General features: G+C 63.1%; 1 protein-coding gene across 1 annotated transcript in view; it reads left to right on the top strand.

Annotated features, from left to right (window-relative positions):
* Nucleotides 1–285: 285 nt before the first annotated feature.
* The window catches only part of ABCC12 (ATP binding cassette subfamily C member 12), a gene marked incomplete at its 5' end in the record, with an annotated part of 32,552 nt that continues 9,926 nt past the window's right edge, over nt 286–22,911 (top strand). Inside the window, 21 exon segments of the mRNA XM_081107012.1 lie at nt 286–407; nt 1,910–2,065; nt 3,783–3,930; nt 4,184–4,417; nt 5,450–5,623; nt 6,192–6,339; nt 8,090–8,238; nt 10,412–10,519; nt 12,020–12,277; nt 14,318–14,389; nt 14,749–14,873; nt 15,696–15,768; nt 16,468–16,671; nt 16,849–16,983; nt 17,103–17,190; nt 17,193–17,324; nt 17,542–17,631; nt 18,262–18,365; nt 20,276–20,473; nt 21,049–21,275; nt 22,049–22,186. Of these exon segments, the coding sequence (XP_080963138.1) occupies nt 286–407; nt 1,910–2,065; nt 3,783–3,930; nt 4,184–4,417; nt 5,450–5,623; nt 6,192–6,339; nt 8,090–8,238; nt 10,412–10,519; nt 12,020–12,277; nt 14,318–14,389; nt 14,749–14,873; nt 15,696–15,768; nt 16,468–16,671; nt 16,849–16,983; nt 17,103–17,190; nt 17,193–17,324; nt 17,542–17,631; nt 18,262–18,365; nt 20,276–20,473; nt 21,049–21,275; nt 22,049–22,186 (3,083 nt within the window).

Here is a 22,911-nt window from a genome sequence, read left to right as displayed (position 1 = left end):
GCGAGCGGAGGTGCTACGGGAAGGCTCTCCGGGCCTCATCCCGATCGTTACTGTGGCGTTCCTTCTCTCACCCTGTTAGTTTCAACCCCCGCCCCCCCCCCCCCCCCCCGTCAATGTGGAAGGCTGGTGGGTGAGCCCATGTCGGAGGGTTGGGCCAGGGAGCTGGCTGGGGGCCTGGGGCTGCCTGATGCTGTCCCAGAGTGTCCTGGTCCCAGGGAGCCTCCCGTCTCTCTGCAGTGACGGTGGCCCTCGGCCGCGAGCCCAGGGCTCCGGACCGCCAGCAGGATGGTGGGCGAAGGCCCCTACCTCATCTCCGACCTGGACAAGCGGAGCCGGCGGCGGCGGTCGTTTGCAGAGAGATACGACCACAGCTTGAAGACCATGATCCCCATGAGGCCCTACGCGAGGTAAGCGAGGAGGACGGGGAGGGCAGGTCAGGCTGCCAAGAGTCGTTTCTGGTCCATCAGGAGAGTGGGCACTGCCCCTGCTCCCCATGCTGGGCTCTGTATGCTTGTCTTTTTGTCTCCCCATCCATCCTCCCACCCATCCATCCTCCCATCCACCATCCATCCACCCATCCATCCACCCACCCATCCACCCTCCCATCCACCATCCATCCACCCATCCATCCTCCCATCCACCATCCATCCACCCATCCATCTACCCACCCATCCATCCTCCCATCCACCATCCATCCACCCATCCATCCTCCCATCCATCCATCCTCCCATCCATCCATCCTCCCATCCATCCACCCACCCATCCATCCTCCCATCCACCATCCATCCACCCATCCATCCTCCCATCCATCCATCCTCCCATCCATCCTCCCATCTACCATCCATCCACCCATCCATCCTCCCACCCATCCATCCTCCCATCCATCCACCCACCCATCCATCCTCCCATCCACCATCCATCCTCCCATCCACCATCCATCCACCCATCCATCCTCCCATCCATCCTCCCATCTATCCATCCTCCCATCCATCCACCCACCCATCCATCCTCCCATCCATCTACCCATCCATCCTTCCATCCTCCAACTGTCCGCTCATCCATCTATCTGTCCACTCATCCATCATCCATCCATCTGCCCACCCATCATCCATCTATCTATCCATCCTCCATTTGTCCACTTATCCATCTATCTGTCCACACATCCATCATCCATCCATCCTCCAATTGTCCACTCATCCATCCCATCCATCTATCCATCCATCCATCCATCCATCCATCTGTGAGTCATCCATCCACCCATCCATCTATGCATCCATTCTCCATTTATCCACTCACCCATCTACCTGTCCACCCATCCATCATCCACCCATCCATCATCCACCCATCCATCCTCCATTTATCCACTCACCCATCTATCTGCCCACCCCTCCATCATCCACCCATCCATCATCCGTCCGCCCACCCACCCTCCCATCCACCCATCAAGGTATCCACCATTATTCATTGGTGGAGCCCTCACTCCTTGACCCCCTCCCCCCCCGTGTCCTTGGGTGAGAGGGGACACAGCTGCGGTTCAGGTGGTGCTCACAGCTCCCTGTGACACATGGGACTCACATAATCCAAAGAGCGGAGATGCTGGTAACATCCAATACAATGATTAGGAGGTGATGCCTTCCTGGTACTCACTGCCTTTGTCTGTAAGGCGACTGATCTAAATGGATGTCACGTGGTTTCTAATACCGTCTATTTAACAGCCGACCTGCATGACTCCTGGAAGGCTCACAATCAGCTCTCACGAGCTGGTCCGATCGCACTGCTGCTCAGAGGACTGCTGGGCGCGCCCACCGGCTCTGAGCACGGCTGTGGGCACCGCCCTCGTTAGGAATGTATGCCAGGGGCTGAGGGCCACGGCCCGGCGTCCGAGAACATGGCGCCTCTGTTGTCCTAGGCTGGCGCCCAACCCCACGGACGACGCGGGGCTGCTCTCCTTCGCCACGTTTTCCTGGTTCACGCCACTGATGGTGAAAGGCTACAGGCACACGCTGACGGTGGACACTCTGCCCCCACTGTCGCCGTACGACTCCTCTGACACCAACGCCCAACGGTACCAGGACTCCCCTGGGTCACCTCAGGAGGGGAGTGCGCCCGGGAAGGGGGCCGGAGCCCCCTCGGGAGTTCCCATTTCCCAGGCGTGGAAACCGGCACCCACGGGTCCTGGTGGCCCTTCTTGGTGGCGGAGACATGGGCTGCGCTGCCTGACTTGGTCCAGTGTCTCGGGAGGGGAGGATTGGGGGGAGCCGGTGGGGAGACAGGACGGCCTGGGAGCTGCAGCCCGAGGCTCCGGCCACGTGGCTGGGTGCCCGCGGGGCTGCAGGGGCCCTGGCTTGGGACAAGAGCGGCCAGTATCCCGCTGTGCTCTGTGCTAGGGAGACTCCATCGGGCCGCTGCATGGGACCTTCTGTCTAAATCACCTTCTAAAGCTGCATCCTATTTTTTAAAAATATGTTTTTATTGATTTCAGAGAGAGAAAGGGAGAGGGGAGAGAGAGAGAAACATCAATGATGAGAGAGAATCATGGACCGGCTGCCTCCTGCATGCCCCACACTGGGGATCGAGCCCGAAACCTGGGCTGTGCCCTGACTGGGACTCGAACTGAGACCTCCTGGGTCATAGGTCGACGCTCAACCATTGAGCCTCACCGGCCGGAGCAAAGCTACATTCCTGATCCTCGGCCCCATTGATAAATCTCCCCAAACTCCGTTCACACCGTTGGCCAACGCAGAAAACTGGGCTCCTTGGGTCCCGCTCACCACCGCTCCCCCCCGCCCCCCGGCCCGCTCCACACTCACGTCAGTTCATCAGTAGGGACTGCAGTCCTCTCTCGGTCCGTCTTCCCTCAAACCCATTTCCCTCCGCCCAGTGTCAGCTATGCTCACCTGGACACCCCCTTTCTTACCGGGTCTCGCCGCACCTGCCTTTGCTTCCCCACCCCCCACTCCCCGCCGGCAGCCAGAACCAGGTTTCAGACACGAAGCGTCTTCGTGTCAGGTGGCGGCTGCAAAGCCCTCAGCGGCGTCCTTGGCTCTGGAGTGAGATCTGAACCCCTTCCCGTGAGCGCCGCCCTCGGGCGCCGTGCCAGCCGGCCCCTCCCTCACCACCCGTCACTGTCCTCCTTTCTCGTGTTTGACATGGACAAACTCCTCCCCACCCCGGAGAAGGCTGTGCCCTGGATTTCATCAGGGCTGGGACTGTGCGCAGACGTGGGCAGTGGGGGCAGGGAGCGGGGGCGTGGAGGGCGCCCCATGACAGGCCGCAGCGTGTGGCGCCCAGGCCTCTCTCCGGCCCCGCCCACATCCCAGCCGCCGTCAGGGGAGACGGAGCATCAGTGCAGCTGGTCCAGAGCCACCTCTGCCAGGGGAGGGTCCTGCGATGCACGCTTTCTTCTATTTATTTATTATTATTTTTTAATCCTCACCCGAGGATATTTTTTCAATGATTTTTAGATGGAAGGGAGGGGTGAGAAAGAGAGAGAGAGAGAGAGAGAGAGAGAGAGAGAGAGAGAGAAACATCGATGTGAGAGAGAAACGCATTGATTGGTTGCCTCCCACATGAGCCTGGGATGGAGCCTGCAACTGAGGTATGTGCCCTTGACCACAATTGAACCTGGGATCCTCCAGTCCGAAGACTGGTGCTCTACCCACTGATCCACCCGGCCAGGGCCTGCCACGCACCCTTTAGAGATTCGCCCACCGGAGAGGCTCCGGGCAGCCAGCGGACACTGAAGACGCTTTTTTCCTCCTCCTCCTCCTCTTCCCGCGCAGGTTCCGCGTGCTCTGGGACAAGGAGGTGGCGAGGGCGGGCCCCGAGAAGGCCTCCCTGGGCCGAGTGGTCTGGCAGTTCCAGAGGACGCGGGTCCTGATGGACACGGTGGTCAACATCCTGTGCATCGTCATGGCCGCCATCGGGCCGGTGAGTGGTGCCCTCTGCCTGGTCCCCGGGCCCGACCGAGGGAGAATGTCAGCTCCTTCCTCTGCGACATTGCCCTGATCGCTGAGCTCCTGGGGGAAATTTCCATCAGGCGAGTCCTCGCCACGCACAGCGGCAGCTGCCAAAATTAATTAAAGAGTTTGCCTCCTGGAGCCGGTGGGGACATCATGGGGGCCGCCCGCCTGTCCTCACCCAGCGGCCCTCTCCTCTCCCCCCTCCCCTCGCCGTTCTGCAGATGGTCCTCATCCACCAGATCCTCCGGCAGACGGAGAGCGCCGCCCGCAGCGTCTGGGTGGGCGTCGGCCTGTGCGTGGCCCTCTTTGCCACCGAGTTCACCAAAGTCCTCTTTTGGGCCCTGGCCTGGGCCATCAACTACCGCACGGCGATCCGGCTGAAAGTGGCCGTGTCCACCCTGGTGTTTGAGAACCTGGTGTCCTTCAAGACGCTGACGCGCATCTCCGTGGGCGAGGTGAGCGGCCGGGGCGGGGCGGGCCGGGGCGCATCCTGAGCGCGCTGTGGGTCAGACGTGCCTCTGGACGGAGCGGCCGCCTCCCTGTGTCCGGTCCTGCCCACCAGCCCTCCCCCCCCCACCCCCGCTGAAATTAATTAAAAGGTCTGCCTCCTGGAGCCGGTTGGGGGCATCATGGGGGCTCCCCGCTGGGTGAGCGGAGACTCAGAGCGCTGAGGCATCGGGGAAGGAGGCGCCAGCAGGCCCCTTCACGCTGGAGGACTTGGGGTCATCTCTGTCCAGCTGGACGCAGGGGTCCCCTCGTCCCTTCGCTTTGATTGACAGTGAGGACACAGAGGCGATACAGAGCCGGCTACGGTCATGGATCAAACTGATCGGCCCATATACCCGGCGGTTCCACCGGTGTAGTGTTTGGGGCGCCAAAGCCATAATGAAGCTGTGCCTGCGGGCCTTCAGAGTTGACATTGTCTTTCTTTTAAAAAATTCATTGATTGATTTTTAGAGAGAGAGGAAGGAGGGAGGGAGGGAGGGAGGGACGGAGGGATTGATTGAGATGGATTTGCTGTTCCACTTATCACCTATTGATGCAGCCATCGGTTGGTTCTGGCATGTGCCCTGACCATCCTTGGCGGGACAACGCTCTAACCCACGGAGCCGCCCAGCCAGGGCCCGAGCGGACATTTTCTTACGCCCTTAATCCTTACAACGCAGTCCTCACCACGTACACCGGAAAGGCCGCTCGTCCCGGGCACCCCCGGGGGTGTGAGCACCGGTGTCCACTGAGCGTTCTGGTCTTTGGCTGACTGGCCGGCCGCCGCCCTCGGCACAGCGGAGCCGGGTGCTGCTGCTGCTCTCGCTGGCCTTCCTCCTCGGCCGCCTCGGTGCACACAGACGGGCCCCTTCCCCACGGAGCTCACAGTGCTGGCGCCCGATGCCCCGCCCCTCCGAGGGGCAGGTCTCTCCTCCGCTCAGACCCCAGCCGCGGTGACGGTGACGCCGCCCCCGCCCCCCGGACCCCGGGCTCTCTTTCAGGTGCTCAACGTGCTGTCCAGCGACAGCTGCTCCCTGTTCGAAGCCGCCTTGTTCTGCCCCTTGCCGGCCACCATCCCCATCCTCATGGTGGTCTGTGCCGTGTTCTCCTGTTTCACCCTGGGGCCCACGGCGCTCATCGGCATATCCGTCTACATCATCTTCGTCCCCATCCAGGTGACCCTGTCTGCCCGGCCCCGAGGGGTGCCCACACATGTGCGAGCTTTTCTGGGCACCCTGTCAGGTTTTTGTAAAAAAATATATTTCTATTAATTTCAGAGAGGAAAGGAGAGGGAGAGAGAAATAGAAAGAGAGAGAGAGAGGACCATCGATCGGCTGCCTCCTGCACGCCCCACACTGGGATCAAGCCCTTAACCCGGGCCTGTGCCCTGGCCGGGAATCGAACCCTGACCTCCTGGTTCACGGAGCCACGGCGGGCGGGCACAGTGTGGTGGTTTTTCAAACTTGAATTTGAAAGCCCTGGGGAGGGGGCAGGGCACGCTTCCCCGGTTTGTCAAAGTCGCCAACATGGCCTTTGCGTCCTGGTGGCCCGCGTATTTCCACCGCCGGCCCTGGCCCTGGCCCTGGAGCCCCCAGACCACGCTGGCCGAGTGAGAACCGGGCCAGCTTCCCTTAGGCCCTGTGTCCGCCCTCCAACTCCAGCCTCAGGGGGTGGGGGTGGGGGTGTTCAGGCCAGCTCTGCCCGCAGGGCACCCGGAACACAAGGTCGGTACCTCGCCTTCAGGTGTTCATGGCCAAGCTCAACTCGGCTTTCCGAAGGTCAGCGATCTCCATGACGGACAAGCGGGTGCAGATCATGAACGAGTTTGTGACCTGCATCAAGCTGATTAAGATGTACGCCTGGGAGAAACCCTTCACCCAGACCATCCGAGGTAGGCGGGCGCCGCAGGGGGCGGGGGGGGGGGGAGGACTTGCCCCGGGGCACGGGGTCTTCCCAAGGGCTTCGCAAGGTTCCTGGTGCCGGGCGTTCCAGACGGGCCCCCTGAGCGGCCCTGCAGGCGCTTCAAAGGGCTCAGGAGCTTTCATCATAGAAACGGCACCTGGCTGGTGAGCCGGGCGCGGCAGGCGAGCACCGTATGGTTAGCCTTTGCCCGGCGTGTGGGTGCTGGCGCTGGCCACTCAGTTCCCTTCCACAGAAAGAACCCACCAACCATGGTGAGCAGAAGAGCGGCCTCAAGCTATTTCCTTAGATTTCTACACACACACACACGCACCCACACACGCACACCCACCATACTCATACACACACTCATATGCACACACACACTTGCACACACACGCACACCCTCACACACACTAAGCACCCACATGCACACCCACACTGACTCATACACACACTCATATGCACACACTCACATACACTCGCACACACTCTTGCACCCACACACTTGTACCCACATATGCTCATATGCACTCATGCACACACTCTCTCACACACCCCCCCCCCCCCCCACGCACATAAATCCCTCGGTGCCTGCAGAGCCTCGCTGTCCCTGGGTGGCCCTCGGGCTGACATGCCTCACGCAGGTAAGAGGCGACACAGGCCGCTTCTCTCCTAAAGACGGCACTAACCCATTCCGATCAAATATAAATGCAAATTAACTGCGGGACCATTTACATAATTGCTGACGGAGCCTCAGGTGCTTGGCCGGTTAATGACCTGAGCCACGTTACAGCGGACTCCCCGGGTCTACAATTACACTCCCGGCCAGCGTGTAATTGGGCCTGCAGCTGCGGACCCGCTCCCGGGGACCCACACTGAGGACCCAGAAAAGCTTCCTCACCCCTGAACTCACTTCAAGACACTGCCTTGATTTGAATAAATGTGGTTCCATGCGCCTTGATTCAACCCCACACAGGTCAGGTCAGGTCAAGTCCACACATATTTCCCAGCTGCTCCTGTGCAGAAGGCCACGAGACCACACACACACATCAGCCTTTCAGACGGAGGAGAGCCGGCTGGCGTGGCTCCGTGGCCGAGTGTCATGCCCTACACTGAAAGGTGGTTGGCTCGATTCCGTAGGGCACATGCCCAGCCTGCGGGCTCGATTCCCAGCAGGGGGCGTGCAGGAGGCAGCCGGTGGGCGTTTCACTCTCACATCGATGTTTCTCTCTCTCCCTCTCCCTTCGTCTCTCTCTCAAATTCAATTTTAAAAAGTCTTAAAAAGAAAAAAAAGAAGGGTGAGCTAAGCTAAAAAAAAACAGCTAAAAAATAAGCTTGCTGGCTGTACTCCAGAGTGTGTGGACTCGGTCTGCTGCTCACCCCAGTCCACATCTCGGATTCGGAGCAGCTGATGCCCTGCGACCCTGGCCGCCCCTCTCACCGAGACGCACAGGCCCTCCGGTGCCCGCCCTCCGCACGCTCCCTCCGGGCTCCTCTGTGCCGCACCCGTCACTCCGGCGTCTTCTGGCCCCCGTGGGACGCAGGGCGGGGAGTGACCTTGGGAGCCCCCCGGGACCGCCCCCGGCCAAGGCCGCACCGAGCTCCCAGGCCAGCCCTGTGCCCGGACTCGGTGCTCCCTCCTCCGTCTGAACCTCGCGGCGGGGACCCCTCACCCCTGTGCCCGGAGGACGGCAGGGGCTGGACGTGCCACTGCCCTCGGGCCTGTGCTCCCCCCGCAGACATCAGGAGGAGGGAGAGGAAGCTCCTGGAGAAGGCGGGCTTTGTCCAGAGCGGGAACTCGGCGCTGGCCCCCCTCGTCTCCACCATCGCCATCGTGTCCACGTTCACCGGCCACATCCTGCTGCGGCGCAAGCTCACGGCCCCCGTGGTAAGGACGGTGCCACGGGGCGGCTCCCCCGCCTTGGCCTGCCCTGGCACTGACCACCCAATGGCGGGGGGCAGGCTCACAGCCACCCTCCGGGCCCACGGCGGGGCAAGGGGCACAGTTAACGGGGCCACACAACCTGACAGTTGGAAACCCACACTCAGGCCGCACACACCACTGCCGGGGGGCTGCCTGCAGCGGCCCACGATCTCAGCCCCCCGCCGAGCACGAGCAGGGGTTCCCAGTTCGCCACACGTTCGTGCCCTTCCCTCTGGTTCCTGCCCCAGCCCTCCCCCCCCCAACCCCCCCCCCGGCCGGTGGCACTGGCTGTGGCGGGCCAGCTTCTCTCCCGCGCAGTGAAAGCGCCCTCACCGTCACGTGGGCCCTGAGGGCAGGGCGGGGCGGGCTGTGCCTGCACCCGTGTGGTCTGTGCGTGTCCAGTGGGTGCGGGTGACACTGTAAGCCCGCCCCTGAGGCAGCCACTTGGTCCTGACTGGACCCTGGGCCTCGCCTCTGCGTTAGCGTCCCCGCTCAGGCAGCCACGCGCACAGCTGGTGAGGAAGGCGGGCGTCTCCTTCACACCGACTCCCGGTCCCCCACCCGGAGAGTCTGCCGGGCTCGCCGGGCGGTGGAGCTGTAGGTCCGAATCATGAGCTCCTCACGCCTGGGTTTTATCATCTGTGAACGCGGTGAGGGTCCCTGTGGCTGGGAGGCCAGCCGAGACGCCAGGGGGGGGGGAGACAGGGGGGCGCAGGCCAGGTGCTCAGTGTCCGCAGGGGCCTGTGCACTCAGAGGCAAAGGAGCTCCCAGCCGGAGGGAGACGGCCCGGCGGGAACAGACGCCAACAGCCACAGCACGAGCCACTGTCCCAGGGAAGTGGGGGGAGGAGTCAACAAAAGCAAGAAAGATAAAGGGAGAGAAAGAAAGTAAAAAGTACAGGGTGCGAGCCGGGAGGAACGGCACCCGAACCCGGGGCCGGGAGGGGAGTGGGGGTTGGACAGGTGGATGCTCCCCAGGGAGCACCCGGGGGCTGAGGACCCGCCCCGCCCTGGGCGCCCCTGGGAGACGGCTCTCTGGGCCACCTTCCTCTCTCAGTCTCAGGGCTTCGACCGGCAGGAGCCCCAGTGGCCTGAGGAGAACGCCCCCCCCCCCCCTATTGTGCGGCCTTATGATCCAGCTTGGACTTCGCAGAGCGGAGTCGCCTGCTTGCAGGGCCTCCAGGCAGCGCCTCCAGGCAGGGGGTCCGCCTGGCGGCTGGGGCTCTGTCGCCTGAGCCAAGGCCCTTTCCTGAGCCGAGACCCCGCTTTGGGGCCGGCGCACTGAGCACTGTGGGGGGATAGATCTTGGACCAGATGTGAGGAAGGCGGCATCCTCCCTCACTCTCCTAACGGACAGACTGACGATGCTGCCATCAGACGTTGGACTGAGGAGAAGAGGGCGCCGAGAGCGGCGAGGGCTGGGCACCCCCAGCTGGGAGACTTCTTTCTCTTTTTTCTTTCTTTCGCTCTTTTAAAAACTTGAGTTCTGGCTGGGAAAGAATTCAGAGCCAAGACTCAAACTATAAGAGGATATTTACTTAGGAAGTCACAGGGAAGCGGAAGAGATTCATAGAAGGAAATAAGTTGCCGAGGCAGAGGGAGGGCCCTTGGGGCTGAGGAGGGAGGGAGGTAAAGGCGAGGCGCCTGGGGCAGGGGGAGGGCTGGGCGTGCTGGGGGAGGGGGCAGGGGCCACGCTGGGGCTGTGAGGGTGCGGAGGCGGCTGGAGCTCCAAGGGTAGGGGCTCCTGCAGCAGCCAGGGGGAGGGGGAGGGGGACACCTGCATGGCCTGGACGGAACGGTTGGGGGCGAGTGCGACTGTGTTTGGGTGGAGAGTTCCCAGGGCATCAGTGAGCAGCCCTCCCCCGCCCCGCCCCCTGTGGACTGGCAGAGGCTGGGACACGGCTCCCACCATTTTGGTGAAAACCCAAAAGGCCAACAGATTGAGATGTTGCTATCCGGTCTGCCAACCTGTGACCTCTGCGCCACGAAATGGAAAAAGCTGTTCCCGGAGACCCCCCCCCCTCCCCACCCGCCCTCAGCGAGGCGGGCCCCGGGGACACCATGGTCCCGGGCCAAGGACACACCCGTCCTGACCCCGGTCCCCCCCTAACCCCCCTCCCCCGCCCCCCGCTCGGCAGGCATTCAGTGTGATCGCCATGTTCAACGTGATGAGGTTCTCCATCGCGATCCTGCCCTTCTCCGTCAAGGCGGCGGCCGAAGCCAGCGTCTCCCTGAGGAGAATGAAGGTATAACTCACGCTGGGTGAGTAGGGGAGAGAGGTCTCCTTTCTGGGGGGGGAGACTCCCAGATAAGGGAAGCCGAGCCCAGCCTCTGGGGAGAAGGCCCCAGGGAGGTGGGGTGCACACCTGCGGGTGGAGGAGGGCGCGGGCCGCGCTTCTAGGTGGCCCCCGTTTTAGGGAAAACGAGATGGGGTCTCTACAGAGAGACGATCACTGCGCCCCCGCTCCTGTCCAAGCCGTGGACCTGAGGCGGTTCCGGGAGCGGAGCTGGGTGTGCACACAGCCCCCCCCCCCCGCCCCCCGTCTGGTTTGTGCTGCAAGGAGTGTGGTGCTGGGAACAATGGGGGCACCCTATTTACCCAACACTCAGCCACCTTATTCACTCGTTTATTTGCTCATCAAAGACTGACTGTGCTTCCCACACGCACGGCATTGTGGGAACGCACAGACATAGGCGAGAGAGCCTGGACTGGCCTAGTGCAGGACCAGGCCCCCCAGCGCCTGCCGTACACGGTGCGGGGCTGCGTGGCGCACGGGAAGGGCAGATACGGTGGCTGTGGCGTTGAGGTGAGGGCGTTCAGGTCAAGAGAGCAGCAGGCTCACCCCGTCGGGGTGGCTCAGTGGTTGAGTGGTGACCCATGAACCAAGAGGTGGCCAGGGCACCAGAGAGAGAGAGAGAGAGAGAGAGAGAGAGAGAGAGAGAGAATGCAGCAGGCTCACATATCTGCAAACGGATGGAGAGACCTTACTCACTGCAGCCAGAGGCCACCTGCACACACTCAGTGTCCGTGTCCCTCTCTCCCTCACCGTCCACATCTGCCCCCGAGGGCCCTGCTGACCCATCTCCTGGCCACGCAGTCCCCTATTTAAAAAGCCGCCGGGTGTGACTGCCTAGAAGGCACACTGTTGAATGATCCCTTTCCCGTGACCTGTGTTAATGCTGATACCGGATGTCTCAGACCAGAGGGCACTGCTCTCTCCTGACTCCTTCTGGCCCCCGGGCCCCACCTTCACTCGATGCCTCATCACCTCGTCGGGACTATCGCAGGGACGTAGGGACCAGCACCATCCCCGGCTGTCCTCCTCACTCCGAGTTACACGCGCCAGGTCCCCAGGGCTGTTACAACGTCGGCCATCCCTCTGGTCATTGATGTGTCTGTCTCTCTCTCTCCCTCCCTCTCCCTTTTTCTCTAAAATCAATAAAAAAAAATATATTTTTAAAAAGCTGCTACCGTGTGCGCGAGGGTAAAACGCAGCTGGGAGGGGCCCTCTCCGAGCGGGTGACGCCCACAGGCCTGGTGGTTAAAGAGCCACCGTCCCCCGTGGTCGGGGCCAGGGGCCCCCTTCAGCTGCAGGTCCTCCCGGGGGAGCAGCCTCAGTCGCCCTCCCCGGACGTCCGGGGTAGAACCGCAGAGACTGTGTGCTTGGAGGTGCCTAGAGGTGTCCTGGGATGATTCCTGCCAACGGATGGCGTCTACCCAGTTAATTCTGTTTCTTTGATCTTAGAGAATTCTCGTAGCCAGAAGCCCCCCCTCCTACATCACCCAACCAGAAGGCACAGACACTGTCTTGCTTTTAGCAAATGCCACCCTGACGTGGGAGCAAGAGGCCGGCCGCGAAAGCGACGTAAAGAAAGCGGAGAAGCAGGAAAAGCGGTCGGAGACGTACAGGCCGAGTGCCTCGGCCCCGGGCGCCGCGGGCCCAGAGGACCCGAGAGGTGGCGGCAAGTCGGTCCTGCACAACATCAGCTTCGTGGTGAGGAAGGTGGGTCCGGACCTCCAGGCTGGCCGGTCCCTCCGCTGGGCGACACACAGCCATGCCTTCGCAAGGCCCCGGGGCATTCAGGTTGGGCTGGAGGCGGGGCGGGATGTCTCTAACCAGGCGGCTTTCTTCTCTGATTTTTTGTTGTTATTGTTTCTTGGTTTGTTTTGTTAATCCTCACCCGAGGATATTTTTTCTATTGGATTTGAGAGAGTGGAAGGGAGGTGTGGTGGGCTGGCACGGCCATGGCATACTCAGCCCCAGGGCGCCTTATGTGCCGCCAGCTCAGCCTGGTTCATTGGCCCTGAGAGGGGGCGGTGAAGGATTAGAAAAGACAGACAAGAGAAGAAAGCTGGGTCTGGGTGGGACGCTGCTCCCGATGGAGAGACAGCCCCATGGGCTACAAGCCCTGTCTTTATTTTATAGCAGATGCCACGGGGCAAAGTCAGGGCGTGGTTAAGATGTTTACAACATTCTCGTGGTTTCAATCCTACTCAACTACGTGCACCTGAACTCTATCGAGCCCACCTCACTCAGGCACGTGGGGCCACGCGTTCGGACCACAGGTTCAAGCTCACAACTACAGCTGTTGGCTATCACTGTGCTGGGAGGGCCCTGCCCTCCACGCTGGGACTTGCACGCGGCCACGAGAGGCCTGTGCCCTCTCCTCAGTCCGAGGCTTGAACCTGTCCGAACGCTGTGGCCTCGCCCCACAGGGAAGGGTAGAGACAGAGAGACACACTGATGTGAGAGGCACATCCATTGGCTGCCTCCTGCACACACCCCAGGGATCAAGCCTGCCACCCAGGTACATGCCCTTGACGGGAACTGAACCAGCGACCCTTCAGTCTGTAGGCCGACACTCTTACCATTGAGCCACACCGGCCAGGGCACTTCCCCAAATGTTAAAACTATGGACCCGCACAACGGAGTCGTCCTCTCCGAGCTGAGAGAAGGTGGCGGCTATGTCAGTGCCGACCTGCAAACCCCGAAGGTCCTGGAGCCCACGTCCACGTGGACTACACCGTCCAGCAGGTGGTTGGGCTCAAACGGACGGGCTTCCATAAGCGTTCTCAGACGTGCTCTTACTTTGACATGGGGCACACGGGTGGCTCACAACGGCGGGCGTTCATGAGCAGGTACACACTCAGCTCCTTTGACACCTCCTCACCCTGCGAGTGGGCGCCGCGGCTACCCGGCTCATGGTCAGGAGCCTGAGGCACGGGAAGCTAGCCCCCAGGCGCCTGGCCGGGCCTGCTCTTCGCCGCCCTGAAGTGCTGCTCCGCTTAAAAGCAAAGCGCGACCCACACGCAGCCAGTCTGGGAGGCCAGCCAGGGCCCGGGGGCGCTGCCCGCCCGTAGGTTGCGAGACGGAGTCTGTATTTTATTTTTAACAAGTGACTCATCAGAAGGCCAGGCCTCAGGGGCTCTCTGCCGAGGACAGGGAGGAAACGGCACTGACACGGCCCCAAGCGGTGGCACGACTCACAGAACGGCCGGGTGCCCTGGGCCCGCTGGTGCCCGCACCCCCCGCTTCCACGCGGGTCTCTGGCCGGGGCCGTGTCCGGGAGGACCCCCTTCTCCCCCCCGAGACCGGTGTCTTTCCGGGAAGGCTTCCCCAGCTCCCCGTCCCGCGTTCCCGTGGTGTGCACCCCACACGCTGCCAACCTTACCTACTCTGCTTGTTCACTGTCCGCCCCAACGAGCATCACCTCGGTTAGATTTCCTCTCCTGGAGCCTGGGCACAGGACAAGCCTCGCGTCCAGGGAGTGTGTCCCGGGCCAGCGCGAGGCTGCTCCGCACCAGTGCCCGCAGCGGGCATCTCCAGGCCCTCCAGGCGCCCCGCACGGCGCGAGGCGGGGGGCGCCTCACTAACACTCGGGTCTCTGCATCCTCCCCGGCTGAGTCCGGCCGGGTCTGGGGTTGCACCGCCACCACCTGGAGCCACCGTGGTCCCCACCTGCACAGTGTGGAGGTGACGCCTTTGTCCCCAGACCCGGTGAGAACAGGGGAGCAACAGCGTCTCTTTCCTGTTTCTCTGCAGGGGAAGGTCCTGGGGATCTGCGGGAACATTGGGAGCGGGAAGAGCTCCCTCCTCGCAGCTCTGCTGGGCCAGGTGAGCCGTGCGGGCGGCCGCGATGTCAGGGCCCCTGCTGCTGTGTGCTGGGTCCGTGAGGACAGCGGCCCCGACAGCCGGGCACAGAGTGAACGGTCATGTTCGTGAGGCTGACGTGCTTGGCAGCCAGCAGCGGGCCCCTCGGCTGCCTCTTCCAGAACGTTCCTGCCTGGCCCCCTGCAGGTGTTCGACGTCGAAGCCCTCGGCCTGCACGGTCGGGCTCTGCAGCCCGTGGATGAGATAGTGTCTCCCTCTCGCGCCCTCGGGATTAAAGCTCACGGGAGAAGGGGCGCAGGCGTCCAATGGGCCCGGGAGCCGTCGGCGGGTCAGCTCTCAGGGCCCTGGTTCTGTGCCTGCAGATGCAGCTGCAGCAGGGGGTGGTGGCGGTCAGCGGGACCCTGGCCTACGTGTCCCAGCAGGCGTGGATCTTCCACGGGAGCGTGAGGGAGAATATCCTGTTCGGAGCCAAGTACGACCACCAGAGGTAATGCTCATGCAGGGCAGGAGCCGCCGCGTTCCGGGACCTGGACACACAGGCGCCGGTGGTCCCCTCCCTGACCCGAGTCCAGGAGGCGCCCCTGCAGGCCTGGGTCGCGCTCCAGGACACGTGGAATGGGCGCCGGGCTCCCGGGCTCCGTCTCTGCACGTGCTGTCCGGCTGTAGGAAGGTCCGTCTGGCCGTTGCGCATGGGGCCAAGGACCCATGACGTGGCTTGAAGTCGAGCAGCGCTGACCCGGGACCTGGCTGCGGGCCACGGGACCTGCTGCTGCTGCTGTCCCACAGCGGCCGAAGGGAACGAGCGCAACCTTCGAGTCCTGACTCTGCAGACACCGGGGCCCGGCCTCCCAGCTCTGCTTCCCCGGGTTCTTCACCGAGTCTGGGGGGCGGCCCGGTCCAGTCTCTCAGGAGTTCCAGAACCACCCATTTAGGGGGATCCTGGCTGCGAATCCCCGTCTCTCACCCAGGAAGAGGCTGGGGCCCAGAGAGGAACGTTGACCTGCTCAAGGTCAAAGCTATTGAAGGGCAGAGCGGAGGCTTGAGGCCCCTCCTCTGACTCCCAGGAGCAGTGCCGGCCGCTGGCGACCCCCCCCCTCCCGCCCCCGTGGTGGGAACCCTGAGGAAAGGGCCGTCCGATCCCCTCTACCAGCTGGAGGTGGGCCCAGGGTCCGGGGGCAGCTGCCCTTGGACATTCAGGACAAAGCGCTGGCCACGCCCTCCCTTGCCCAGGGACCGCAGCGGTGTCTCCGGTGCAGCCCGGGCGGCGGGTCTTCCTCACTGCGCTGACCTCTGACCCTCACGCCCACAGGTACCAGCACACGGTGCGAGTCTGCGCCCTCCAGGAGGACCTGAGCAGCCTGCCTTACGGGGACCTGACCGAGGTGAGCGGGGCGGGCTCGGCCCTACGGCGGCATCGGGCAGCCCGACTGCCCAGGGCCAAAGGGCAGCCTAGCTCTGTCCACACCCGATGCCCTGCGGCCAGAACGGTGCCAGGACATGCGGGAAAGTCAAGTCCCCCGTCTCGGACTCTCATCTGGGCCTGTGCTTGGGGGATGTCACAGCGGAGGTGGCACCTGGGACCACTTCCCATCTCCTCTGGAGAGGCAGCCAAGGGTCCTGCTGCTGGCAGTCGAGCACGTCAATCTCACACTGCCCGCTTCCCCGAGGTGGCCCCATCCTCTGAGGAGGGGGGCCAGGTGTTGGTCTGTGGCTGGTCTCAAGGGCCCCTTTCTGCCTCACTGCCTCTGTGGGCCCAGGACGACCAGGTCCCCTCCAGACACTGCCCGGATGCTGGTCCCTCTGCTCCCAGCCACGCCTCCCTCCGGGGAGCCTGTCCCCCTCCCCGAGCTTCCTGCCCTCCACTCTCTTGGGGCGAGCGATCCAGACGCAGCCCCTCCCGATGGGCCTGCACCTGGGATGGTGAGCCAGGCGCCCTTCACTCGGTGCTGGGAAGAGCTGTGCCCCAGTCACCTCTGCCCACGGGCTCCCAGCACCCCCGGCGCCTGGGTGCTGTTGGGGTCCCTGTGGGGAAGGGGGGAGCTGGGGCATGGTGACGAGCAGGAGCACTGCCTCGTCCGCAGATCGGGGAGCGGGGCCTCAACCTCTCGGGGGGGCAGAGACAGAGGATCAACCTGGCCCGCGCCGTCTACTCGGACCGCGAGGTCTACCTGCTGGACGACCCGCTGTCGGCCGTGGACGCCCGCGTGGGGCAGCACGTGTTCGAGGAGTGCATCCGGAAGACGCTCCGCGGCAAGACGGTCGTCCTGGTGACGCACCAGCTGCAGGTGACCGGACGCCCGCGGCATGGGTGTGGCACCGGCGCTGCGGTCTCCTCTCCAGCCGTGGGCTGTCCTCAGCCGGACAGTCAGGGAGGCAGCAGGGCCGGGGACATGTGGCCGCTCTCAGGCAGCCGGCGCTCACTGCAGTGGCTTTACCCACCCCCCCCCCCCCCCCCCCCCCAGTTCCTGGAGTCCTGTGACGAGGTCATTTTGTTGGAAGATGGAGAGATCTGTGAGAAGGGAAGTCACAAGGAGCTAATGGAGGAGAGAGGGCGCTACGCAAAGCTGGTGCACAATCTCCGGGGGCTGCAGTTCAAGGTATCGGCCTGCGGGGACCTGGGGCCCGGGGCCCGGGCGCCCGGATCGGCCTCCCCTCGGGCGTCCGGCTGGGGCAGGTCTCTCGCTGCGCCTGCAGAAGGCACTGGTTCTGTCCCCAGGACCCTGAGCACATTTACAACGCGGCGATGGTGGAGGCCCTGCAGGAGGGCCCCGCGGACAGAGACAAAGGTGCGGTCGGAGCTGAGCTGGAATCACGCCTCTGGTGTTACCTGGGGCTCAGCGGACACAGACCCCTCCCTTTCTCACCCTAGTTCTGGCTCCCGAAGAGAAAGAGGAAGGAAAAGAATCCGACACGTACTCAGAATTCATAGACGTCAAAGGTGCGTGCCAGCCACTCCCTCAGCTCTGCGCGCCTCCACGTTGGCTGCGCGACCAAACAAAATCAAAGGAGCGGAAGTGTTTTGGGAACGTGAAGGTGCAGGGAAAGGGCAGGAGGGGCGGTGCCTGCCCTGGGGGAGGCCTGGGGAATCCGAAGGGTCCCCTGGCCCACGGCCCCCCTCCTCCAGGGGAGCCCAGGACTGGTGTTTGTCCCCACAGCCCCTCTGCACCAGCTTGTCCAGACCCAGCCCTCCCGGGAAGGAGCCGTGACCTGGAGGACGTATCACACGTACATTAAGGCGGCTGGAGGTTTGGCATCAAACGGGTTTCCTGATGTACTTTGCATTTAAAAGTGCTCCTTCTTAGACGCCTGGGTTCACGTGTTTACGATTTCTTTAATGATTTGTCTCGTGAGGCGAAGGCTGTTTATCAATATTCCCTCCCCACCACCCCCGCCCCCCAAGAATATCAAGTCGGACAATATGGCCTTTCCCACGGCATCGCCCTTTATGGCTGTTCAGGCTGCTGGGCTCTGTCTGTGGGAAGGAAATGGGGGACGGCGGTGTAACCCAGCGGTGCGCCTCCGTGGCCACCTCTCCGTCACTGAGCGCTCCCCCCATCAGCTCGGGGCGCAAAGCATTTAGACAGTCATCCCCCTTCGCTCCCAGCAAGACGGGGCGTTCCCTGTTTGCCCCTAAAGAATTCGGAGTCACTTCTATCTCAGTGCATATTGGTGGTTTTTCCAAAAGTTGACAACTTGGACCTACTTTCCAACCAGGCGGCCAGGTGCCCCCACGTGGGTTCAGGGGCGCAACCCCCAGACCCGTCCACCAGCCTGAGGGTGGTTCCCAGGGCGGGGCCTTTCCCGGCAGCTTCATCTCCATCAGGCGGGGCCCAGGGAGCCGGCTGCGCCCGCACCACGGCCTCTCCTCCCTGCAGGCTACCTCCTCTCCCTCTTCACCGTGACGCTCTTCCTCCTCATGATCGGCAGCACCGCCTTCAGCAACTGGTGGCTGGGCTTCTGGCTGGACAAGGCCTCGGAGGTGAGTGGCCCTCGGGCACCGGCAGAAGCTGAGGAGGTGGCTCCCGGGAGCCGGACCCCAGCCGATGCCACGCGAGCTCGTCCTCCGCTTGTGGCCCCTGCTCACCCCGCGCGGTTCAGAACCCGAAACCCCTTCCACTTTTTAAGACAAAGAGCATCGGGGTTCTCTGTGCCACCTTCCATCTTCTTCTTCTTCTTTTTTCCCATCTTCTTTTTTAAATCTATTTTTATTGGTTTCAGAGAGGAAGGCAGAGGGAGAGAGGGAGAGAGGGAGAGAAACATCAATGATGGGAGAGAATCATGGATGGGCTGCTTCCTGCACGCCCCCCACTGGGGATGGAGCCCGTAACCCGGGCCTGTGCCCTTGAGCGGAATAGAAACCGGGAGGTTCTACGCTCCGCAGGCCAACGCTCTATCCACTGAGGTAAACCGGCCAGGGCCCACCGTCCATCTTTAAAGGACCGGTCGAGAAGGTGTGAGGCAGACCAGCAGGTCGGTGGGTCAAGAAGGTGCAGGACAGGGTCCGTTCTGCAGCCTCAGTTGTAAGGGCCACAGAAGGCGCTGGGAGCCTCAATCAGGTCTTCCTGCCTCCGAAGGGGAACTGGCAGCGTGTGGTGGACCCGGCCCCGTGCAGAAGGCTCCACTCTCCCTGGCTCTGCTCCCCAAAGTCCATCTGGGGGTGCGCAGGCCCCTGGGGGTCTCTGCCTCCGAGGCTGTCGTCTGGGCCGGGCCCCTCCTGGGGAGGACGGACACGCCTGCTCTCGCTCCAGCTCGCCCACTGTCGGCCAACGCTTTCCCAGCTCTCCTGCAGCCCGGGGAGCGCTGTGGGGTGGCCTGCCCCTCTGCCAAGGTTACATTTGGGCACAGTCCTGTTGCCGTGACAACCAGTGAGGAGGCACTGGGGGATGCTGGCAGAGAGAGGTGTGGCAGCCCCTGGAGTCGGCCGTTCCCAGGGGAGCAGCGGGGGAGGCCCCTCTGTGCTGGAAAGCCGGCCCTGCAGCCCCTCCCAGGCCTGGCGCTCTTGAGAGCCTCTCCCTGGAGAGCCCGGGGGGGTCCGGGGCAGGCTCCTCCTGGGCAGTGCCAGTGGCTGACCGAGCAGGCAGTGAAAGCAGACCCGTGTCTGCCCGTCCCCCACGCGTGGGGCCCTGCCGAAGGCACCGTGAGGTCTCTCCTTTGTTAGCCCCCAGGGTGCGCTTGCTTTGAGGGGTGCCCGGCCCCTCTGGCTTACACCCGCTGGCGCTGTCCCCGCAGAGCAGCCTTTGGAGAAAGATGCTCCTTTGTCCCCCAAAGGCAGGCGTGCCTTTCACACGCGGCTTGCAGGAAGCGGGACGGCCAGCGTCTCCGGAGGGAGAGACGGACGGCCTCCCCCGAGAACTGTTGCAAACGTGGGGCTCTCCCTGGTGGATGGAGCCACGCGGGCTCCCTGGCCATGCACCAGGGATTTCAGGACTGACAGAGGCCTGAGCACAGGAAGGGGAGGGGCCTGGCGCTGGCCTACCACACCTGGACCCGGACCCGAGACCCGCCTCCCCAGGGCCAGGGCCTCCCCAAGGCCTGCTGGCTCCTGCCGGGCAGCTGCGAGGGGGCACATGTCCTTGCTACTGTCCCCCTCCTGGCCCGGCGTCACCTCCGGCATCCTGAGGCTCAGCTGGCTTCTGGGACAGCCGCCCTGAGCCTGCCTGGCTGGTCTCTGCCTTCCCCCGGACCGTGCCCAGCCTCCTAAGCCAGGTGCCCCTTGGGGTCCTGGGGACCCGTGCAAAGCACAGGCACCCCCAAAGGGCACAGACTCGGTTTCACCCCGACTCACTCTCCACAGTAACAGCCTCTCTTTCATCCCCTCTTCCTGGGAGACGCCCACTCCCCTGGCCGTTCACCGCTGCTCGGTGATTTTCTTCTTGCTTTTCTCCAAAGCTGACCTGTGGGCCGCAGACCAGCAACGGCCCGTGTGAGATCGGCACGGTGCTGGCCGACACCGGGCACGGCGTGTACCAGTGGGTGTACACAAGCAGCATGGTGTCCGTGCTGGCGTTCGGCATCACCAAGGGCTTCACCTTCACCAAGACCACCCTGATGGCGTCCTCCTCGCTGCACGACCGCATGTTTGACAAGGTGCGCCCGGGGCCCCTACGTAACCGCGGGGTCAGCCACGGGCTCACCGAGTGCCGGCGGGCCCGGGCGCTGTGCTGGGCTCAGGGAACTGACCGTGCGCCTGGGAAGCGCCTCCCAGGACCTACTTACCAACATGGGAGCAAACCCCAGGGAACTCGGGGTGGGGGGTCATGGGCCCGCAGCCAGGCTGGGGGTGCCCAGGAGGATCCCCGAGGAGGTCGCACCGAGCAGACATGAGCGGGCCAGAGGGTGCCTCCTGCTCCAAAGAGCCCTGGTCCATCGAAGGCCCCAGGAAGGGCCTGGCCGGGGCAAGTTTAAGGGGAACAGCTTCCTGTGCCCCCGAGCACAAGATCCCTCCTTCCTCCAAAGGGGCCACAGGCTGCACCGGGTTTGGAGGGGAGCTGCGTGCACACGGAGGCCACAGAAGGGGGCACCCTCCCCTGCCCAGCACGCCTCCGCCTCATGTGGGCCCTGGAAGGAGGGTGGGCCCTGCGGTCACCACCCCAGCCCAGCAGGGGGGGAGGTGTGACAGACATGCCCCCGAGCCCCGGACTCTCCCACGGCGGCGCCCGCAGATCTCGCAAAGCCCGATGAGCTTCTTCGACATGACGCCCAGCGGCCGGCTCATGAACCAGTTCTCCAAGGACATGGACGAGCTGGACGTGAGGCTGCCCTTCCACATGGAGAGCTTCCTGCAGCAGATTTCCCTCGTGGCCTTCATCCTCGTGGTCCTGGCCGCCGTGTTCCCCGCTGTCCTCCTGGTGCTGGCCGGCCTCGCCGTGGGCTTCCTGGTGCTTCTATGGTAGGTGGAGGCGCCGCGTTCCGAGGAGGAGCACGCCGACCACTCAGGTCTGGTCCTGCCACACAGCGACCGGCCGTCGCGGGCGGCAGTGCTGCGTCCTGTGTCCTGGAGCCCACACCCAGGGCAGTTGCGCCCCGTGGAGGGTTCAGTTTTAAAGTTGGCTCCTGCCCGGCTGGCGTGGCTCAGCGGTTGAGCATCGACCTATGAACCAGGAGGTCACGGTTCCATTCCCGGTCTGGGCACAGGCCCAGGTTGTGGGCTCCATCCCCAGTGTGGGGCGTGCAGGGGGCAGCTGGTCCATGACTCTCTCTTTCATCATGGATGTTTCTCTCCCTTCCTCTCTGAAATCAATTAAAAAATATATAAAAGTCAAGCCGGCTCCCAAGGCCACCAGGAGGTTTGCTCAGCACGACCTTCGCCGCCGCCTTCAGAAGCCACACACCGGCTGGCGCACGGCGCTTCCTCCCTAATTGGAAAAGATCCCTTTCCCTCGTGCCCGCGCTGGCGGCTATATTTAGAGGCTGCGCCGTAGGAAAGATGCTTCTCTAAGACTAAGCGACATCCCTCGTGCGGCGAGCCTCACACCGAGGAGCACACAGAACTGAGACCACGGGGGATGGCGCTCATTTCTGGACCCACACTTACAAGACCCCCCCCCCCCCACACACACACCCCGCCACACACACACAGGGCGGCCCCTCCTGGAGAAGGGGGGAATCCGGGTGGGATGAGGGGACCCCTGAGCCGCCCTCCACCCTCTGCTCTCCCCGCAGCGTCTTCTACAGAGGAGTCCAGGAGATCAAGAAGGTGGAGAATGTGAGCCGCTCCCCCTGGTTCTCACACATCACCTCGTCCATGCAAGGCCTGGGCATCATCCACGCCTACGACAGGCGGGAGGACTGCATCACCAAGTGAGTCCTGACCCCTGGCGGGAGGTACAGCCAGGCAGGCAGGGCTGCTCTGGGCGCCTGGGGCCCGCCGGGGAGGAAGAGGCGGCAGAAGGGAGGAGGAGCCCTGGCAGACACCCACCCTTCTTCCCCGCGTCTGGGGCCCCAAAGATGGGAGCTCCTTCAGTGACCACCTCGGCGTGGGGTGTGACATATTTTCACACTGAAAGCAAAATGTGTTCAACTCAGGAAGCCAGGAGACAACAGGAAACAGGAAAACAGAAAGTCAGGCACAGGCCCCCGCACCCCAAATCCTGGTAATACCGTCACGCATTTCCTTCCAGTCTCTTCTTCCTCCTGGAATGCTCACGACCACTTTTGGCAGCTTTATTTTCCAGCAGCCTCTCCTCTCTCATGTTATGACACAGTCCTTGTCAAGGTCATTTCAAAGGCACTTAGTGGGCAGACCAGTGTCCTGCCTTATAAAGTGGGGGCACCCGATCAGAAAGTCTCTCGGGCGTCGTGCAGGGCCAAACTTCTAAAACACAAGGAAATCACAGGTGAGCGCTGGTGCCAATCACGGTTCCTCCCTGTGGGAACAGCAACGCCAAGTTCTCGGAGCTTTGCTCCTCCTCCAGTCGCAATGAGTGGGGTCCATGCAGGGTAGGGGCGGTGCTCCGGGCTCCATACACCGACTCCTTCCAGGGGCACTTCTCCATCCATCGCCAGGGCTCTGGGCACAGTCCCCA

The sequence above is a fragment of the Myotis nattereri genome (genome assembly GCF_964212035.1).
Source record: "Myotis nattereri genome assembly, chromosome: 15".
Classification (NCBI taxonomy): Eukaryota; Metazoa; Chordata; class Mammalia; order Chiroptera; family Vespertilionidae; genus Myotis; species Myotis nattereri.
Note: the sequence above shows the minus strand (reverse complement) of the source record. Positions and strands in the feature narration are given on the sequence as shown.